This window comes from Oncorhynchus mykiss, chromosome 8, assembly GCF_013265735.2.
Source record: "Oncorhynchus mykiss isolate Arlee chromosome 8, USDA_OmykA_1.1, whole genome shotgun sequence".
Taxonomy (NCBI): Eukaryota; Metazoa; Chordata; class Actinopteri; order Salmoniformes; family Salmonidae; genus Oncorhynchus; species Oncorhynchus mykiss.
In genome coordinates this window covers 77,324,918-77,346,762 of record NC_048572.1, presented here as the reverse complement: position 1 = coordinate 77,346,762, position 21,845 = coordinate 77,324,918, and the positions used below count along the sequence as shown (strand labels likewise).

The 21,845-nt window shown below is 42.8% G+C and overlaps 1 protein-coding gene across 3 annotated transcripts in view; it reads right to left on the bottom strand.

Moving 5' to 3' along the window:
- Window positions 1-2,675: 2,675 nt before the first annotated feature.
- Window positions 2,676-21,845, bottom strand: part of LOC110530673 — a 31,687-nt gene continuing 12,517 nt past the window's right edge. Inside the window, exons 3-5 of one of the 3 annotated variants that reach the window (XR_002474569.2) lie at window positions 19,538-19,671; window positions 18,955-19,228; window positions 2,676-3,572 (exon numbers count right to left, since the gene is read on the bottom strand). Coding sequence is in view for 2 of the 3 variants with exons in the window: in XM_021613911.2 (XP_021469586.1) it covers window positions 18,483-19,100 (618 nt within the window). In the remaining variant the exon portion in view is untranslated. Of the gene's footprint in view, window positions 3,573-18,173; window positions 19,229-19,537; window positions 19,672-21,845 lie in introns of those variants that run through there. The other 2 variants (XM_021613911.2, XM_021613912.2) reach the window with 2 other exon arrangements.

The following is a 21,845-nucleotide window of genomic DNA, read 5'->3' as shown; positions in this document are numbered from 1 at the left end:
GGCGCTGTTTTTCGCTCGTTTCGAGTTCGTGATTTCTTATCGTCCGGGCTCTAAGAACACCAAGCCTGATGCTTTGTCTCGTCTCTTCAGTTCTTCAGTAGCCTCCACTGACCCCGAGGGGATTCTCCCTGAGGGGCGTGTTGTCGGGTTGACTGTCTGGGGAATTGAGAGGCAGGTAAAGCAAGCACTCACTCAAACTCCGTCGCCGCGCGCTTGTCCTAGGAACCTTCTTTTCGTTCCCGTTCCTACTCGTCTGGCCGTTCTTCAGTGGGCTCACTCTGCCAAGTTAGCCGGCCACCCTGGCGTTCGGGGTACGCTTGCTTCCATTCGCCAGCGTTTCTGGTGGCCCACCCGGGAGCATGACACGCGTCGTTTCGTGGCTGCTTGCTCGGTCTGCGCGCAGACTAAGTCCGGTAACTCTCCTCCTGCCGGCCGTCTCAGGCCGCTTCCTATTCCCTCTCGACCGTGGTCTCACATCGCCTTAGATTTTGTCACCGGACTGCCTTCGTCAGCGGGGAAGACTGTTATTCTTACGGTTGTCGATAGGTTCTCTAAGGCGGCTCATTTCATTCCCCTTGCTAAGCTTCCTTCTGCTAAAGAGACGGCACAAATCATCATCGAGAATGTTTTCAGAATTCATGGCCTCCCGTCAGACGTCGTTTCGGACAGAGGTCCGCAATTCACGTCTCAATTTTGGAGGGAGTTTTGCCGTTTGATTGGGGCTTCCGTCAGTCTCTCTTCCGGCTTTCACCCCCAGTCTAACGGTCAAGCAGAACGGGCCAATCAGACTATTGGTCGCATCTTACGCAGTCTTTCTTTTCGCAACCCTGCGTCTTGGTCAGAACAGCTCCCCTGGGCAGAATACGCCCACAACTCGCTTCCTTCGTCTGCGACCGGGCTATCTCCTTTTCAGAGTAGCCTCGGGTACCAGCCTCCGTTGTTCTCATCTCAGTTCGCCGAGTCCAGCGTCCCCTCCGCTCAGGCTTTTGTCCAACGTTGCGAGCGCACCTGGAAGAGGGTCAGGTCTGCACTTTGCCGTTATAGGGCGCAGACTGTGAGAGCTGCTAATAAGCGTAGAACTAAGAGCCCTAGATATTGTCGCGGTCAGAGAGTTTGGCTCTCCACTCAGAACCTTCCCCTTAAGACGGCTTCTCGCAAGTTGACCCCGCGGTTCATTGGTCCATTCCGTATCTCTCAGGTCATTAATCCTGTCGCAGTGCGACTTCTTCTTCCGCGATATCTTCGTCGCGTCCACCCGGTCTTCCATGTCTCCTGTGTTAAGCCCGTTCTTCGCGCCCCCGCTCGTCTTCCCCCCCCCCCCCCCCATCCTTGTCGAGGGCGCACCTATCTACAGGGTCCGTAAAATCTTGGACATGCGTCCTCGGGGCCGTGGTCATCAGTACCTAGTTGACTGGGAGGGGTACGGTCCTGAGGAGAGGAGTTGGGTTCCCTCTCGGGACGTGCTGGACCGTGCGCTGATTGATGATTTCCTCCGTTGCCGCCAGGTTTCCTCCTCGAGTGCGCCAGGAGGCGCTCGGTGAGTGGGGGGGTACTGTCATGTACTGTCATGTTGTCTTGTCTCTGTCCTTTCCCTTCACCCTGTCTCCCTCTGCTGGTCGTGTTAGGTTACCTTTTCTCCCCCGCTTTCCCCCAGCTGTCCCTTGTCTCCTCTAACTACCCATTCACCCCGTTCCCCACCTGTTCCCTTTTTTCCCTCTGATTAGGTCCCAATATCTCTCTCTGTTTCTGCTCCTGTCCTTGTCGGATTCTTGTTTGTTTGTGTCATTCATGCCTGAACCAGACTGTCGTCATGTTTGCTGTAACCTTGTCCTGTCCTGTCGGAATCTGCCGGTCCATCTGAGCCTACCTATGTTTGGTAATTAAAGAAGCTCTGTTTAAGTTGATTCGCTTTTGGGTCCTCATTCACGCACCGTAACAGATATAGGATTTGTGTATTGGTGTGATATAGGATTTGTGTATTGGTGTGATATAGGATTTGTGTATTGGTGTGATATAGGATTTGTGTATTGGTGTGATATAGGATTTGTGTATTGGTGTGATATAGGATTTGTGTATTGGTGTGATATAGGATTTGTGTATTGGTGTGATATAGGATTTGTGTATTGGTGTGATATAGGATTTGTGTATTGGTGTGATATAGGATTTGTGTATTGGTGTGATATAGGATTTGTGCAATTGAGTTTTATTTGTATTTTTTTATTAGCAATAGTGTAATAGTGTAACAATTTGATTCTCTTTTTATTTGTACTTATATACTACAATTTTGTTCCCTTTGTCTTTGTTACTTCTTTATGATATTTATCAGTCTTATTTTTGTTTGTATATTTATATTTATGTAGTTTTAAAAATTATGATTATTTATTTGTGTTGTTCCAAATGTCTGAATCAAAATTACAATTAGTGCAGAATGGGGCTTTTTTGTAGTTGGGGTGCTGAAAGCAGGGTGCACCCAGGGAGACATACAAGCTAAAACCACCACTGCACCGTAGCACTCACTCCTGTCATCATGAAGTGCTTTGAGAGACTAGTCAAGGATCATATCACTTTCACCTTACCTGCCACCCACTTCAGTTATTTTTCTTTTCCTTTATTTAACTAGACAAGTCAGTTAAGAACAAATTCTTATTTACAATGACGGCCTAGGAACAGTGCCTTGTTCAGGGGCAGAACGACAGATGTTGTACCTTGTCAGCTCGGGGATTCAATCTTGCAACCTTTCGGTTACTAGTCCAAAACTCTAACCACTAGAATACCTGCTGACCCCAAGTTTGCATGCCGACTGTTACGTTACCCAGTTTCTGTGTTGTGGTTTGTTAGGTGTCTGTTTCAAAATGGCTTCCTGAAATCCCCCCCAAGTAGCTGATTGGTCGACTCCATGGCTAATTGGAGAGCTGACCCCCCCTCTCGTCAGGACGCAGCTGTCTCCAATTACCAAGAGAGCTGATTTGATGTCCTGTCTTGGTTGTGGCTCAGAGACAGGTTTTGTTAAGTATTGTTGTAGCCGCTGATTTGAGGTATGTGTGTGCTAATAGAACTGTGTTTTTGATTCTTGAAATTGTTTACTTACATTTGGATAATTCTGTTTCATTTGTTCCCAGGGGGGAAGGGGAAGGCACCTAGGGAGTGCTTACGCAAGAGGCCCGCGGGCATACATTTACCCGTAGTATATTCACTGTCTAGGCACATTAGGTAAGACCTGGGCAGACCACCCCCTGTATTTTGGTTAGCGCACCAGGTGGGGCTAAGTTAGATAAATATTGGGTAGGCAGGTAAGATAGGAGAGGGGGCTTTGGTTCCGTCCAGCCCCTTTTCCCCATATTATCGTATGACGGAATAAATTCCTTGTAAACGGTAAATTCTCTGCCTTTTGTCATCCTTACTCGCACCTACAGTCCCATACCTCTTTCACTTCACAGAGGGTTGAGTTGTAGCAGGTTGTTGTGTTCCCTCTTCACAGAGGCGTGCGTAACACCGACCCCAAGTTTGCATACCGCCCCAACAGGTCCACCGATGATGCAATAGCCATCACACTGCACACTGCCCAATCTCATCTGGAAAAGAGGAATAACTATGTAAGAATGCTGTTCATTGACTACAGCTCATCCTTCAACACCATAGTACCCTCTGAGCTCATCAATAAGCTTAAGGCCCTGTGTCTCAACCCGCCCTGAGCAAGATGACATAGCAGCCGGACGTGTGTTTTGTCTTGTCCTGTCCCGTGTATGTATAGTTTTCTTCATATACAGTTAAAGTTGGAAATTTACATACACTTAGGTTGGAGTCATTAAAACTCATTTTTCAACCACTCCACACATTTCTTGTTAACAAACTATAGTTTTGGCAGGTCGGTTAGGACATCTACTGTGTGCATGACACAAGTAATGTTTCCAACAATTGTTTACAGACAGATTATTTCACTTATAATTCACTATACCACATTTCCAGTGGGTCAGAAGTTTACATACACTAAGTTGACTGTGCCTTTAAACAGGTAGGAAAATTCCCCAAAATTATGGCTTTAGAAGCTTCTGATAGGCTAATTGACATAATTTGAGTCAATTGGAGGTGTACCTATGGATCTATTTCTAGGCCTACCTTCAAACTGCTTTCAGGAAGCAGAAAAGTTAACAGGGTCCAGTATGGCATAGTCTCTCCTGGTTGGGTTGAAATTAAGTGTAACTGTTGTCAGTTGAGCAACATCAAGCCTTGTTAATTTATTTTTTATCTTTATTTAACTAGGCAAGTCAGTTAAGAACAAATTATTATTTTCAATGACAGCCTGCAAGGGAACAGTCAGTTACCATGTCAGCTCTGGGTTTCAATCCAGCAACCTTTTGGTTACTGGCCCAACGCTCTAACCACTAGGCTTCCTGCCTCTAACCACTAGGCTACCTGCCTCTAACCACTAGGCTTCCTGCCTCTAACCACTAGGCTACCTGTCTCTAACCACTAGGCTTCCTGCCTCTAACCACTAGGCTTCCTGCCTCTAACCACTAGGCTACCTGCCTCTAACCACTAGGCTACCTGCCTCTAACCACTAGGCTTCCTGCCTCTAACCACTAGGCTACCTGCCTCTAACCACTAGGCTTCCTGCCTCTAACCACTAGGCTTCCTGCCTCTAACCACTAGGTTTCCTGCCTCTAACCACTAGGCTTCCTGCCTCTAACCACTAGGCTACCTGTCTCTAACCACTAGGCTTCCTGCCTCTAACCACTAGGCTACCTGCCTCTAACCACTAGGCTTCCTGCCTCTAACCACTATGCTTCCTGCCTCTAACCACTAGGCTACCTGCCTCTAACCACTAGGCTACCTGCCTCTAACCACTCAGCTTCCTGCCTCTAACCACTAGGCTACCTGCCTCTAACCACTAGGCTTCCTGCCTCTAACCACTAGGCTTCCTGCCTCTAACCACTAGGCTTCCTGCCTCTAACCACTAGGCTTCCTGCTTCTAACCACTAGGCTTCCTGCCTCTAACCACTAGGCTTCCTGCCTCTACCCACTAGGCTACCTGCCTCTAACCACTAGGCTTCCTGCCTCTAACCACTAGGCTTCCTGCCTCTAACCACTAGGCTTCCTGCCTCTAACCACTAGGCTACCTGCCTCTAACCACTAGGCTACCTGCCGCCCCTTGTGGGGGATCGGTGTGGCCAAAGTCTATGTCCTTGAGATCATTTATTGAATTAAGGGTATCTTTGATAGCGCATACTGAGGCCGGAGACATGCACAGAATTAAACAACCCAGGAAGCCCCTTCAAACCATTGCCAACCTATGACAAAACAACATTTGCACATTCAGTAAAACATAAACAAATAAATACATCTGTAACTTACTTCTAGTGGTTGGCAATACGTTAAAAGTTTTAGGACCCCCAAATACATCAGAAAATATTTGACAAGCTTAATTTTGGAGTGAATTGTCACTATATCGGAGCTATGTCCCAATATGTATGGGGCTGTGTTTGTTAAAACTTCTTCAGGATCGCTGGGTCCCCTGCGGGACGTTGACCCGTAGGATAATGCGATTAGCATGAGGTTGTTAGTAACAAGAAGGTAATGATCTTGTGTGTATTTGAAAATGTTTAAACTTGGGGACCCCCAAAACATCAGTAAATATTTGACAAACTTAATTTTGGAGTGAATTGTCACTATATCGGAGCTATGTCCCAATATGTACTCTAAGATTTTCCAAACAAACTTTTGGAAACTTGTAAACACGATCAATACTGTAATATGATGTAATAAGTCCTCACATCAAAATAAAACAAATGAGTTCCATTAAAAAATCTCACTCACCTTCTTGTGCAGCCTACAACCAGAATCTAGATTTGTTTCTCACTTCTCTATCAACAGAACCCAATAAGAAGATTTTGAGGATAAATACACAACACAGAGTTTTAGAGGATGAGAGGACGAGAGTACTAAATTAAATACAGTACTAATGGTCAATAGCGAATTGTAAATGGGAGTTGGTTTTCAGTTCAACATCTGTTTAGAATCTGTGGAATGTTACTCCTGAACTCAGAGTGACGTGTGCTACATGTGCCACGTTGTCATTGGTCTGTACATTGAGTAGGGGGCAGGACACTTGTTATTTGACCATTGGCTATGTTGTACTGCAATAACTTCTGATTGGTCAACCCCAGGCTAGGGTGGGGGGTCAAGCTTTCACCTCAAGCTCAAACCACTGATAGAGGAAAAGCCAATATCATCTGGTGTGGTATCCCGAAGAGGCTATGGGACCAGGGTGTAATGGTGGTGCTTCAAAGGAACAATGGAAGTGAGAGTAAACTAGACAGATCATTGGTCGGGGACAAAGCCTCTGGGAGCTATAACACCTCGGTACCCCATAGCCTTTCAGGTTATGTGGATATAGGACTCGTTTTACTGTGGATATAGATACTTTTGAACCTGTTTCCTCCAGCATCTTCACAAGGTCCTTTGCTGTTGTTCTGGGATTGATTTGCACTTTTCGCTCTAGGAGACAGAACGCTTCTCCTTCCTGAGCAGTATGATGGCTGCTTGGTCCCATGGTGTTTATACTTGCGTACTATTGTTTGTACAAATGAACGTGGTACCTTCAGCCATTTGGAAATTGCTCCCAAGGATGAACCAGACTTGTGGAGGTCTACACATTTTTTCTGAGGTCTTGGCTGATTTCTTTTGATTTTCCCATGATGTCAAGAAAAGAGGCACTGAGTTTGAAGGTAGGCCTTGAAATACATCTACAGGTACACCTCCAATTGACTCAAATTATTATCAGATGCTTCTACAGCCATGACATCATTTTCTGGATTTTTCCAAGCTGTTTAAAGGCACAGTTAACTTAGTGTATGTAAACTTCTGACCCACTGGAATTGTGACACACTGAATTATAAGTGAAATAATCTGTCTGTAAATTTTTGGGGGAAAAATGACATGTGTCATGCACAAAGTAGATGCCCTAACTGACTTGCCAAAACCATAGTTTGTTCACAATAAATTTGTGAAGTGGTTGAAAAATGAGTTTTAATGATTCCAACCTAGGTGTATGTAAACTTCCGACTTCAACTGTATGTCTATGTCCTGTAAATTTTTATTTTTTACTTACAACCTCATACTCATCAGATTAGCCCACGTTAGCTCAGCTAAGGTTAAACGGGGAGATCAAGCTGATCCTAACTGTTATAGGCCTATTTCTATTGTGCCCTGTTTATCAAAAGTGTTGGAGAAACTTGTCAATATTCCATTTACTGGATTTCTTGATGTCTATGGTATTCTCTCTGGTATGTAATCTGGTTTCCGCTCAAGTTATGGATGTGTCACTGCAACATTAAGGGTCCTCAATGATGTCACCATTGCCCTTGATTCTAAGCAATGTTGTGCTGCTATTTTTATTGACTTGGCCAAAGTTTTTGATACGGTAGACTGGCTGGCTAAGGAGTATTGGTGTCTGAGGGGTCATTGGCCTGGTTTGCTAACTACCTCTCTCAAAGAGTGCAGTGTATGAAGTCAGAACATCTGCTGTGTCAGCCACTGCCTGTCACCAAGGGTGTACCCCAAGGCTCGAACATAGGCCCCACGCTCTTCTCAATTTACATAGACAACAAAGCTCAGGCAGTAGGAAGCTCTCTCATCCATTTATATCCAGATGATACAGTCTTATACTCAGCTGGCCCCTGCCCAGATTTTGTGTTAAATACTCTACAACAAAGCTTTCTTAGTGTCCAACAAGCTTTCTCTGCCCTTAACCTTGTTTTGAACACCTCCAAAACAAAGATCATGTGGTTTGGTAAGAAGAATGCCCCTCTTCCTACAGATGTGATTACTACCTCTGAGGGTTTAGAGCTTGAGGTAGTCACCCCATACAAGTACTTGGGAGTATGGCTAGACGGTACACTGTCCTTCTCTCAGCACATGTCAAAGCTGCAGGCTAAAGTTAAATCTAGACTTGGTTTCCTCTATCACAATCGCTCCTCTTTCACCCCAGCTGCCAAACTAACCCTGATTCAGATGACCATCCTACCCATGCTAGATTATGGAGACATAATTTATAAATCGGCAGGTAAGGGTGCTCTTGAGCGGCTAGATATTCTTTACCATTCGGCCATCAGATTTGCCACCAATATTGGACACATCACTGAACTCTATACTCTTCTGTAAACTGGTCATCTCTGTATACCTATACCCCTCGCAAGACCCACTGGTTGATGCTTATCTCACTCCTCCCTATCTGAGATATCTACTGCAGCCCTCATCCTCCACATACAACACCCATTCTGTCAGTCACATTCTGTTAAAGGTCCCCAAAGCATACACATCCCTGGGTTGTTTGTCTTTTCAGTTTGCTGCAGCTAGTGACTGGAACAAGCTGCAACAAACACTCAAACTGGACAGTTTTATCTCTTCCTTCAAAGACTCAATCATGGACACTCTTACTGACAGTTGTGGCTGCTTTGCGTGATGTATTGTTGTCTCTACCTTCTTGCCATTTGTGCTTTTGTCTGTTCCCAATAATGTTTGTAACCTGTCTTGTATTGCTACCATGTTGTGCTGCCATGTGTGTTTCTACCATGTTGTCATGTTGTGTTGCTACCATGCTGTGTTGTCATGTGTTGCTGCCATGCTATGTTGTTGTCTAAGGTCTTTCTTTATGTAGTGTTGTGTTGTCTCTCTTGTCGTGATGTGTGTTGGGTCCTGTATTTTTAATCCCCAGAGCCCGCAGGAGGCCTTTTGCCTTTTGGTAGGCAGTCATTGTAAATAACAATTAGTTCTTAACTGACTTGCCTAGTTAAATAAAGGTTAAATAAAATACTAATTCTAGGGTTTTTCTTTAGTGTGGCTATTTTCTATGTTGTAGAATAATAGTGAAGATATCAAAACAATGAAATAACACACATGGAATCATGTAGTAACCAAAAAAGTAATACATCAACATTTATTTTATATTTGAGATTCTTCAAAGTAGCCACCCTTTGTCTTGATGACAGCTTTGCACACTCTTGGCATTCTCTCAAACAGCTTCACCTGGAATGCTTTTTCAACAGTCTTGAAGTAGTTCCCACATATGCTGAGCACTTGTTGGCTGTGGATCAGGTATGACAGCAATCCATGCTTTGGTTTAGTTTCCCTGGCACTGTTTCCACATGCTAACATTTGAGCATTTGTGGCACAAATCCCATTCAAGTCAAGGGACCAATATTATATCCAAATTGTCCAAAAGTATCTAAAATTGATTGTGAAGTTCAACAAATTCATTTACAGATATGTTGAACATGATGAGTTAAAAATGCTAATATCGGTCCACTGTATTTAATGGGATTTGCGCCACAAATGCTAAATCGTTAGCATGTGAAAACAGTGCCAGGGAAACTAAAGCATTACAAAGCATATACAGTGCCTTCGGAAAGTATTCAGACCTTTGACTTTTTCCACATTTGATTAGGTTAGCCTTATTCTAAAAATGTATTTTTTTTTTTTATTCTCATCAATCTGCACACAATACCCCATAATGATGAAGCAAAAACAGGTTTTTAAAAATGTAAAAAATAGCCATAGGTCTTCTTGGGTATGACGCTACAAGCTTGGCACACCTGTATTTGGGGAGTTTCTCCCATTTGTCTCTGTAGATCCTCTCAAGCTCTGTCAGGTTGGATGTGGAGCATTGCTGCACAGCTATTTTCAGGTCTCTCCAGAGATGTTCGATTGGGTTCAAGTCTGGGCTCTGGCTGGGCCACTCAAGGACATTCAGACTCATCCCGGAGCAATTCCTGCATTGTCTTGGCTGTGACCTTAGGGTCGTTGTCCTGTTGAAAGGTGAATGTTCGCCCCGTTCTGAGGTCCTGAGCACTCTGGGGCAGGTTTTCATCAAGGATCTCTCTGTACTTTTCTCCGTTCATCTTTCCCTCGATCCTGACTAGTCTCCCAGTCCCTGCCGCTGAAAAACACCCCTGCAGCATGATGCTGCCACCACCATGCTTCACCGTAGGGATGGTGCCATGTTTCCTCCAGACGTGGTGCTTGGTATTCAGGCCAAAGAGTTCAATCTTGGTTTCATCAGATCAGAGAATCTTGTTTGTCATGGTCTGAGAGTCCTTTAGGTGCCTTTAGGCTAACTCCAACAGGCTGTCATGTGCCAATTCATGAGAAGTGTCTTCCGTCTGGCCACTCTACCATAAAGGCCTGATTGGTAGAGCGCTGCAGAGATGGTTTCCCATCTGGAAGGTTCTCCCAACTCCACAGAGGAACTCTAGAGCTCTGTCAGTGACCATCATATTCTTGGTTACCTAGCTGACCAAGGCCCTTCTCCCCCGATCGCTCAGTTTTGCCAGGCTGCCAGCTCTAGGAAGAGTCTTGCTGGTTCTAAACTTCTTCCATTTCAGAATGATGCAGGCCACTGTGTTCTTGGGGATCTTCAATGCTGCACAATTGTTTTTGTATCCTTCTCCAGATCTGAGCCTTGACACAATCCTGTCTTGGAGCATGGTTTTTGCTCTGACGTGCACTGTAAACTGTGGGACCTTATTTAGAAAGGTGTGTACCTTTCCAAACAATGTCCAATCAATTGAATTTACCACAGGTGGACTCCAATCAATTTTTAGAAACATCTCAAGGATGATCAATGGAAACAGGATGCACCTGAACTCAATTTCGAGCCTCATAGCAAAGGGTCTGAATACTTAAGTAACATTTTTTTTTATGATGCATTTGCTAAATTTTCTCAAACTGTTTTGGTTTTCTCATTCTGGGGTATTGTGTGTCAATTACTGAGGAGAGTTTTTTAATCCATTTTAAAATAAGTCTGTAGCGTATACAAAATGTGGAATAAGTCTCTGGATCTGAAGACTTTCCAAAGGCACTGTAAATATGTCTGGATTTGATTAGAGCTTTGATCAGCCATATATTAAATACATTTAATGAGCCCAAGTCCAAAAAATACCAAATGAATGTGCTGTGTATGACAGGCTACCACACATTATGCATAACATAAATACATAGATGTAGCTAGCTCTATGCACTCTTGGGTAAATAAAACGAGCCCCTCTAAGCGAATATTTTGGAGTGTGAACTGTATTACTGTATTGTATTATACTGTAGCCTATTATATGAGCTGGAATTATTCACATCGTTCGAACCAGGATAAAGCAGAAGAGGGCATGCAATTCTGGTGCATCACATGCTGCCTACAAAGTAACAAGTATAGGGCAGTGAATTTGATTTTAATTTTGAAATACAAAAGGGCCTATTTGATGAATTAGTAAGCTGACGAGTATATAGCCTACCCTTTTATAATATTTACCCTGATGTTATTATCCTGTACCTCCCCTTTCTCTCTCTATTGTTGCTTCATTCCTTCCTCGCTTTCAACAGTTAAATGAAATACGTTTGTGTCCTTATCCTCATCATTATAATGACATGCTTGAATAATATAGGACTAGAATGAGATGCAGAAGGCTTTCACTTCACTTCACGAGGTTTGAATGGTTATGGGTCTGAATAAATAACTGCTATAGCCTACCGCCATCGCGCATTAACCACTTGTGAGTTATATTGGCTGATGCATTTAACATTTATCAAAAAAGAGCTTTGGTAAATTAGACGAGCATTCATTCTTTAAATAACTGTAGCACAGGCTATGCTGCAGAAAATGTAGGTCTACCTGTCACAAGAAATAAACTTACTATGACAAGATGATAGGTCTATATGCATTGTGAACTGCTCTCCATACTGAGATGGGCTGTCTGTCCCCACCCTGAGAGTTGATTCATCATGAAGAGGCTGTACAGAACCCATGTTATTTTTTGCATTAATACGTGTCGCATATCAGTTTGCAAACAATTTTTAAAAATTGCTCAGTTTTCTGTCACTCATGGGCACGCTACAAGGAGAGCTCGAAAATTCAAACGCCTTGGGTGCTGCCATAGAGTTACATTAAATGTGCCCATTCAAGAAGGCTCAAGGTCATTGGCCACAGATAAAATTACGTCAAATCACGTTAAATCTACCGTAGCTTTGATTGGACTGATCATGTCAACAACATGCTTTCAAAATCTTAGCTAGCAAACTAGCAGTCATCATCATGAATCAAGTCAACTATCAACTGGCAAATCCTTTTCAATCCTTGTCATTTGAAGATAATATTATGAAGAGAAATTATAGATACAAGGTGGTCATCGGCCATTGAACATTAACATTACACAACAAGTTGGAAATTGCAAATGAGTGGTTTGGAAGAAATCAGTGGCTAACTGCAAGAATTGCAAAGCAATCACTAGCCTGCTATTCAGTGGAGTGGGTGTGTGGTCCAAGGGTCTCTTTCCCAAACTTCAAAGAATAAACACTCACAATTTAAGACAACTAGGAACTTGAAAAAAAAACAAGCATCGACTAAGAAAATACGTTTTGAACTGTCATCCAAATCGGAATTCCAAGTCGGGAACTCAGGCCTCTTTCTAGAGCTCCGATCTGAAGGTCACTGACGTCATGATTCAACCTTGCTTTTTTTTCCGAATTCCCAGTTGTCTTGAAAGCACCATAAATCCAGAGAATGCCAGACTTTGATGACAAATTTTGCCCACTGTACCACATTCCTGTTCAAGTGAGCACAGCACAACAAGGTGAATCAAAACATGTATTGTATGCTGCAGCATAAATTATGTAATATGCCAATATGTAAACTGTAGCTAAGAAAGTAATACTAAGTGTATGTTGTGTAGTAAGCTGTTAATAGCCCATGTGCCTCACCCTAATTATTTGGTCCCTTTTCCCCTCATAATTTAGCCTACTGTTCTGACTCAGTGGTGCACATGTAGCCTATAGCCTGTTTTAGAGATAGTCATCATCGAAAATTATAAGAGCCTTTATTTATCCTATGGTTCTGACTTGGTATACAGGGAAATACTGTAAGAACGACCCATATTCTGAATTCTGGCACTGTACATTTCAAAAGTGCTGAACAAATAGTTAGATTGAATACGTCCGTCCTAGCTCGCTCATGAATGTCGTAATCTAAATTACGGATTGCCTCCTACCCACTCGTCATCCCCTTATGCCATAGTTTGTACATCTCAATTGTCAGTAGAAACCACATTTGTTTAAGCAAGTCAGCCATTTCAACTATGATTTTTTTAAAGGCAGTAAATGAGGCTGATTGAACTGTTTCACTGCCAGACAAGGCTCCGTTGATAGCCAAGTGTAGCAGTGGTAAGATGTTGGGACTGCTGTTGGGACAGCTTTTTGTAGGCCCTAACCGTTTGTGGGCACCATTTGTTACAGTTATAGTGCAATTAATGTATTGTTTAGTGTTGTAGTGGCTTTGCTGGCATGTATCTCAGTTTTTTTTTTTTTGCCCCACCAAGATTTTCATGCTAAAATCGTCACTGACATTGCCAATAATTGAACTGTTGCATTTTACATCATGCTGTTCATATAAATAATGTATTATCAATTACCGGTTTGTCACAGTTTTTTAACCTGGGAAAAGGGAAAGGTTTTGGGTGGTAAATGTTGGTAAATCTCGGTAACTGGATTCCCGCCATTCCACCCCAATACATACCCTAAATTGCTAATGCTACCTGGGTAATGCTCTTAGGCTTACCCAGCCCTCCCAGACTGTTTCGTGAGTAGTGTGTCAGGGGCTTGGGTACTAAAGAAATATGCATTTTCATTGTACTTATAAATAAAGAGCTATCCGAAGGGACTTTTATTTTGAGAATTCCTCACGAATGGTGTTGAATAAATGTGTCATGAATGATACTGTAACACACAGTTGTATGACTGGTTACATAAAGGTGTTATGACTGGTTTCATAAAGTTGTTATGACTGGTTTCATAGAGTTATGACTGGTTTCATTAAGGTGTTATGACTGGTTTCATAAAGGTGTTCCTAGTACACATGTCAGACTGAATAAGGAAAATGTAACGTGTTTGACAATTAGATGTCTCAACGTGTTAATCAACGGTGTTGGTTTTGAAGAAGTCAGCAAGAACAACCACAGCAAAAGAGGTGCAAGTGTTGCGATCTTATCTTTGCCTTCACCAAAGTCTGTCAAAACTGTTGCCATGCCTAAGGCCAAAAGCATGAATATGAATACATACCGACTCCATAGTACACTCAGAACAAATGTTTGATACCGTTACATGTATTCCTTCCCAGCCATTCCAATGAGTCTGTCCTCTTATAGCTCCTCCTACCAGCCTCTGCTGTTCTAGGTTGAACCTGTTTTGGTTCCAGGTAGAACCCTTTTGTGATCCATGTAGAACCCTCTGTGGAAAGGGTACTAAATGGACAACTGAAGGCGGCAGGGTAGCCTAGTGGTTAGAGCGTTGGACTAGTAACCAGAAGGTTGAAAGTTCAAATCCTTGAGCTGACAAGGTACAAATCTGTTGTTCTGCCCCTGAACAGGCAGTTAACCCACTGTTCCTAGGCTGTCATTGAAAATAAGAATTTGTTCTTAACTGACTTGCCTAGTTAAATAAAGGTTTAAAAATAAGTATTCTCCTACAGGCACAGCCAAAGAACCCTTTTAGGTTCTAGATGGTGCTTACATATGGAGTTGCCTACTTTAATTCCAATATAGACAAAAAATAAATAGATTGTTTATCTGTGGGTTGTTTTAACATGTACATGATAAGGTGCTCTCTGGATCAAGGGATTAAAACAATGGGATACAACATGTTTATACTCTATACCAGGTATCTTCTACTAGATATAGCAAGCAGTTGGATCATTTTTCTTTTTGAGCGGATGGCCGGCCGGCCGGGAAAGTAAGTACTAATCATTTGTAGTCTGCAAATTGACCGAGAGAAGCCCAAACAGATACAATGTTTGACTAAAACATAATCATTTCAAACATTGCTTACATTTGTATACGATCACGTGTCTCTCTATTATGCGTGGGGATACTTTGAAACACATTTCTTAAATTAAAATGAACTTGGAGCTAATTTCCTGGTGTTTTTAAAGTATTTTATGTCCAACAATAAAAAATAAATATTTTGGGGCTCAGAACTTGGGGGGGGGGGGCAAATAAACCCACCTGCGGGCCAAATTTGGTGCCATTTGGGGAACCCTGCTCTATGTACTGTTGCTGATTCAAACAATGAAGGCACTCTTGCCAACACAATGAATTAAGCTCTAATTCAGGCAATTGCAGATAAAATAACCACAATGCTGGCTAACTTAGAATGTTTGCAATGTATACTGAACAAAAAAGTAAATGCAACATGCAACAATTTCAACTTTTACTGAGTTTGAGTTCATATAAGGACATCAGTCAATTGAAATAAATAAATTAGGCCACACCTCTGGATTTTACATCACTGGGCAGGGGTGCAGCTATGGTTGAGTCTGGGAGGGCATAATCCCACCCACTTGGGAGCCAGGCCAACCAACTGGGGACCCTAAAGGGATTTATTACAGACAGAAAAACAGTTTTATCAGCTGTTCCTGGTGGCTGGTCTCAGAACACCACGCAGGTCAAGAAGCTGTATGTGGAGGTCCTGGGCTGGCACAGTCAGAGGAAACAGTCAGAGGTCACCAAGCGCAACATAGCTTCAGCGTGTAAATCAGCTAGAAAGATGTGTTGGCATCGAGTAATGGTCTCTGGCCCCCTCCCAGTTAGGGGGAGTGATGAGCTCTACAGCAGAGTCTCACAACTCAATCGCTGGTTGAAAACTGTTTTCTGCCCCTGGCCTGCTGAGGAGTGAAGGACTCCATCCTATCTGGAGGGGTACTCTCATCTTATCTACCAACATAGACAGGGCTCTAACTCCCCTAGCTCCACAATGAGATAGGGTGCAGGCCAGGCAGCAGGCTGTTAGCCAGCCTGCAAGCTTAGTGGAGTTTGCCACTAGCACAGTCAGTGTAGTCAGGTCAGCTTGAGACCGTGTCTGTGCCTCGACCTAGGTTGGGCAAAACTAAACATGGCGGTGTTCGCCTTAGCAATCTCACTAGGATAAAGACCTCCTCCATTCCTGCCATTATTGAAAGAGACTGTGATACCTCACATCTCAAATTATGGCTACTTAATGTTAGATCCCTCACTTCAAAGAAACTTATAGTCAATGAACTAATCACTGATCATAATCTTGATGTGATTGGCCTGACTGGAACATGGCTTAAGACTGATTAATTTATTGTGTTAAATGAGGCCTCACCTCCTGGTTACACTAGTGACCATATTCCCCGTGCATCCCGCAAACATTTACGATAGCAAATTTCAATTTACAAAAAAAAAATGACGTTTTCGTCTTTTGAGCTTCTAGTCATGACATCTATGCAGCCTACTCAATCACATTTTATAGCTACTGTTTACAGGCCTCCAGGGCCATATACAGCATTCCTCACTGAGTTCCCTGAATTCCTATCGGACCTTGTAGTCATAGCAGATAATATGGTAATTTTTGGTGACTTTAATATTCACATGGAAAAGTCCACAGACCCACTCCAAAAGGCTTTCGGAGCCATCATCGACTCAGTGGGTTTTGTCCAACATGTCTCTGGACCTACTCACTGTCACAGTCATACTCTGGACCTAGTTTTGTCCCATGGAATAAATGTTGTGGATCTTAATGTTTTTCCTCAAAATCCTGGACTATCGGACCACCATTTTATTACGTTTGCAATCGCAACAAATAATCTGCTCAGACCCCAACCAAGGAGCATCAAAAGTCGTGCTATAAATTCTCAGACAACACAAAGCTTCCTTGATGCCCTTCCAGACTCCCTCTGCCTACCCAAGGACGTCAGAGGACAAAAATCAGTTAACCACCTAACTGAGGAACTCAATTTAACCTTGCGCAATACCCTAGATGCAGTTGCACACCTAAAAACTAAAAACATTTGTCATAAGAAACTAGCTCCCTGGTACACAGAAAATACCCGAGCTCTGAAGCAAGTTTCCAGAAAATTGGAACGAAAATGGCGCCACACCAAACTGGAAGTCTTCCGACTAGTTTGGAAAGACAGTACCGTGCAGTATCGAAGAGCCCTCACTGCTACTCGATCATCCTATTTTTCCAACATAATTGAGGAAAATAAAAACAATCCAAAATTCCTTTTTGATACTGTCGCAAAGCTAACTAAAAAGCAGCATTCCCCAAGTGAGGATGGCTTTCCCTTCAGCAGTAATAAATTCATAAACTTCTTTGAGGAAAAGATCATTATCATTAGAAAGCAAATTACGGACTCTTTAAATCTGTGTATATCTTCAAAGCTCAGTTGTTCTGAGTCTACACAACTCTGCCAGGACCTAGGATCAAGAGAGACACTCAAGTGTTTTAGTACTATATCTCTTGACACAATGATGAAAATAATCTTGGCCTCTAAACCTTCAAGCTGCATACTGGACCCTATTCCAACTAAACTACTGAAAGAGCTGCTTCCTGTGCTTGGCCCTCCTATGTTGAACATAATAAACAGCTCTCTATCCACCGTATGTGTACCAAACTCACTAAAAGTGGCAGTAATAAAGCCTCTCTTGAAAAAGCCAAACCTTGACCCAGAAAATGTAAAAAACTATCAGCCTATATCGAATCTTCCATTCCTCTCAAAGATTTTAGAAAAAGCTGTTGTGCAGCAACTCACTGCCTTCCTGAAGACAAACAATGTATACGAAATGCTTCAGTCCGGTTTTAGACCCCATCATAGCACTGAGACTGCACTTGTGAAGGTGGTAAATGACCTTTTAATGGCTCTGCATCTGTCCTCGTGCTCCTAGACCTTAGTGCTGCTTTTGATACCATCGATCACCACATTCTTTTGGAGAGATTGGAAACCCAAATTGGTCTACACGGACAAGTTCTGGCCTGGTTTAGATCTTATCTATCGGAAAGATATCAGTTTGTCTCTGTGAATGGTTTGTCCTCTGACAAATCAACTGTAAATTTCGGTGGTCCTCAAGGTTCCGTTTTAGGACCACTATTGTTTTCACTATATATTTTACCTCTTGAGGATGTCATTTGAAAACATAATGTTAACTTTCACTGCTATGCGGATGACACACAGCTGTACATTTCAATGAAACATGGTGAAGCCTCTAAATTGCCCTCGCTAGAAGCCTGTGTTTCAGACATAATTTTTCACGCCCAATTTTTCAGTTTTTGATTTGTTAAAACTGTTTGAAATATCCAATAAAAGTCGTTCCACTTCATGATTGTGTCCCACTTGTTGTTGATTCTTCACAAAAAAATACAGTTTTATATCTTTATGTTTGAAGCCTGAAATGTGGCAAAAGGTCACAAAGTTCAAGGGGGCCGAATACTTTCGCAAGGCACTGTACACACAAGATCATTACCTTCTTGTGGAGCCTGACCTGGAGACCAGGGTTGAGGGGTACTGAGGCTTGCCCCTGACCGAGGCCCTGTCTAGTTTGCTTTCACTTCCATTGCTCTTATAAAGCACCACCATTACACCCTGGTCTAATAGCCTCTTGGGGATCCCACTCCAGATGATCCTGGCTTTCCCTCTATCTGTGGTTTTCACCTCAACTCTGGGGTTGAGATGTTAAACGAAGAGCTTGCTCCTTAAATAAGATATTGGGACGTGTAAAGTGCAATACAAGAGCCAGAAGAAGTACCAGACCAGGTGTGCCTCCCCAGGTGTTTTTCAGACTCTGCAGACTGTTGTGGTTGATCTCTACATGATATGTTTGTGGAATAACATTTAGGTTAATGGTTGGTAGACTTTGGATTTGTCTAAGTAGGCTGACATTGACACGGTATGTATTGTCTGGATCATAGCCACTTCCTCTGTTTCCATTTGGTGGATAGTGCTGTGTGACATAGACCTCGTCCACACTTTGCTGATTGGACCCTTCGTTCCTAACTCTGAGTATGACCCTGTCCCTGTTGTTCTCAGTCCCCCTTGAGTTGTAGAATTTTCGAGTTACATAATAAGGAAGTGCCATAGCATCATTGTTGCTGTTATTGCGACCAATATTCCCTAGTGAGTAGTACCTTACATGGAGACTGGACAGTGAAGGTAACGGACTGGGGATATCAGCGTTTCCATAGAAATGAATGCCATAGTCTTTCCTGGATGCGTTGAAATTGAGTGTCATGTTGTCAATTTGAATATTGTTGGCTAGCCAGTGAAGCAGCATCAGGCCGTGTCGAGGACCAGGGCAGCCAAATTCTATGTTCCTTATATCCCTTATCGACAATAACAATTCTGGGATGGGACAGAAAAATGATGAAACAACTCATGAAACCCCTTCCAACCGTGGCCAACCTATGACAAAACAAAGATTGTCTCAACATTAGCACCTTTAGTAAAAAACAAATACAAAATGACATCTGGATTGATATCTGTAGCTTATTTCTTGTGGTTAACAATACGTTTATCGTTTTAGAACTACCAAGAATAGTTCATCCACTTGATCTGAAAATGAAAAGTTCTGAAAAGAATGGAAAATATCTGACTAACTTTTATTTGGAGTGAACTGTCACTCTATTGGACCAATATGTCCTAATATGTACTCTAAGGTTTTCCAAAATAATATCTGGAAACAAATTAGTTACCATTAAACATCTCACTCACCTTCTTGTGCAGCCTACCACCAGAATCTAGTCTTGACTGTGTTTGTTTCTCTCTTTTCTGTCAACAGATCCCAGGATTGAAACTGACTAATAGGTGCTTCTTGTAGCCTACATACACATAACCAGTACACAGGGCTGAAAAAGTAATGGGCGAGGTCTGTCAGATACATAATGCAGATTCAAAATAAGGGTCAGCAAAACATCACTGTCCTCATTTGGTTACAGTAAAATTAGTAACAGTACTGTTATTTAGGTTATTTATCCAGTCCAAATAAATATTTTACATTAGACAGTACCTCATTTGACCCTTCAGAGAATACTGACAAAATAAAGTATATTTCAAACGAGTCAATATTTTCCTCTTGCTTAGTTAGACAGACAGGGCCCAGCCAAGCACACCCCATTTCCTTCCTCTCTTATCTCCCATTGCACATGGAGTGTGTGGTGCCCTACTGAGAACAGAAGTGGTTTCCTCAATATTATCTCATTGTTAATAAAGTTATTTAACTTTAACTGGTGTCTGTATGTGACCTTATTTTTCTTTCCCAGTGCAGCACATTGTGACTGCCCTGAATTTGTCTGAACTTCTCGGTGCTTCCTCTCTCTGTCCGCCATTTTATGGTCAGCAAGCAGTTCTTGCACCTTGCAGTGGTCAGGTGTTCTTGCGAGCCACTTTAAAGTTTACTGTCAATGTTAGCACACTAGAACTGTATTGTGTAGAGGTGTATAGACTGCAGCTGTGTTCTGCTACAATAATTCATGTTCTCATATACTGTAGTATCCTTCTAGTTATATGTAGCCTATTACATACAGCATATGATTTTAAGTCATTATTCATACTGTAGTAACCTCATCTGATTAAGCCTTTGTACTACATGCATCTTATAGCAATAATCCTATATGATTGTGTCCTATAATATCTTCCTTACTATTCCTTGTAGAACCAAACCCTACATGTGTTCATTAAAGAACCCTAAAGAGTACCTGTGTGGGTCATGGTGGTGAGGTGACAAGTCAATAAAGACGACATCCAAACTGGTCTAGTAGGCAGCCTTGTAGTGATCAATATCCAACCCAGTTACCTAGCTTATTATCACAACACAGGTGTAACCCTGCCCTATGTTATTGACAGACAGACTCACACATTTAATCACTCACTCACCCACCCAACACTATCCCTCTCGACTGGCTGCCTATGCAGGTTGGAACACCTAGTGTAAGCCTGTGAGGGAATTCTTCACTTTATTGCCCTGTGATTACTGGTTACTACTCTGAGGTTGTCCTGGGTCTTATTCAACCTCAAGCATCGTGATCCAGCTGCATCTTCACCTCCAGATGCCCTGTGGAGAATAGCTCCTTAGGGTGGGACTAAGGCTATTTGATGCTATTGGAGGTTTCAAGGCAGGGTGGTAGGCTACCTTGGATGTGTTGTACATCCATACATCACATCTCTATTAGTTTATCCAGTTTATCAAAAACAGATGGTAGCCTGTATTTGCATTGGCATAGCTGGGTTTCATACATAAACCCCTTTAGTTTTGCTGCTGGATGAGGTTGTCAAGGCAACAGAGCCAGGAGGCTGAGGCTGTGTTCCATGTGTCAGATAGCTGAGTCTTCTTCCCCTGCTGTCACACCAACATCCACCCTGCCTGCCTATCTGTCATTCACAGTTTGCCTTCACAGGCTCACACCAACACAACACACACATTGACTGGATTTACACTAAAATAAGTTAAACCAGAATTCCCTGTTTATTGGTTTTCCCCGTCTTAAAAAAAAGAGCTGTAAACAGATGGACTGGCTCCCCCTACTGCTAGCAACAGGAGTTGAAGTGTTGTCTAACTCCATTAGAGGGAACAGCGAAGGCATTGGAGATGTGTTAGAGTAGAGCTGGCTACTTCCTTGGCTCATCTTTTTGGTGAGACACTTTGCTCTTGCAGCATTTATTTCCTCTTTTTCCCACTCTGTTGATCTTACAGCCAGGGTGCTGTAACCCCAGATAAAGCGGAAATAAAAGTTGGCGAACCCCAGGATGCGCCCTGGACGTAGGATGCACCCTGGACGTATGCTGAGACCAATCCACCACTGCGGGAGAAGACGAGGATGTCATCAAGAAAGACAAAGACGAACGGGTTCAGCATGTCGTCAAGAACGTAGTTCACCAAAGCCTGGAACAAGGCAGGGGCGTTGGTGAGACCAAAGGGCATGACCAGATATTCGCAGAGGACACTGGCCGTGTTGAAGGCGGTCTTCCACTCTTCCCCCTCTCGTATCCGCACCAGGTGGTAGGTGTTTTCATAGATCCAGCT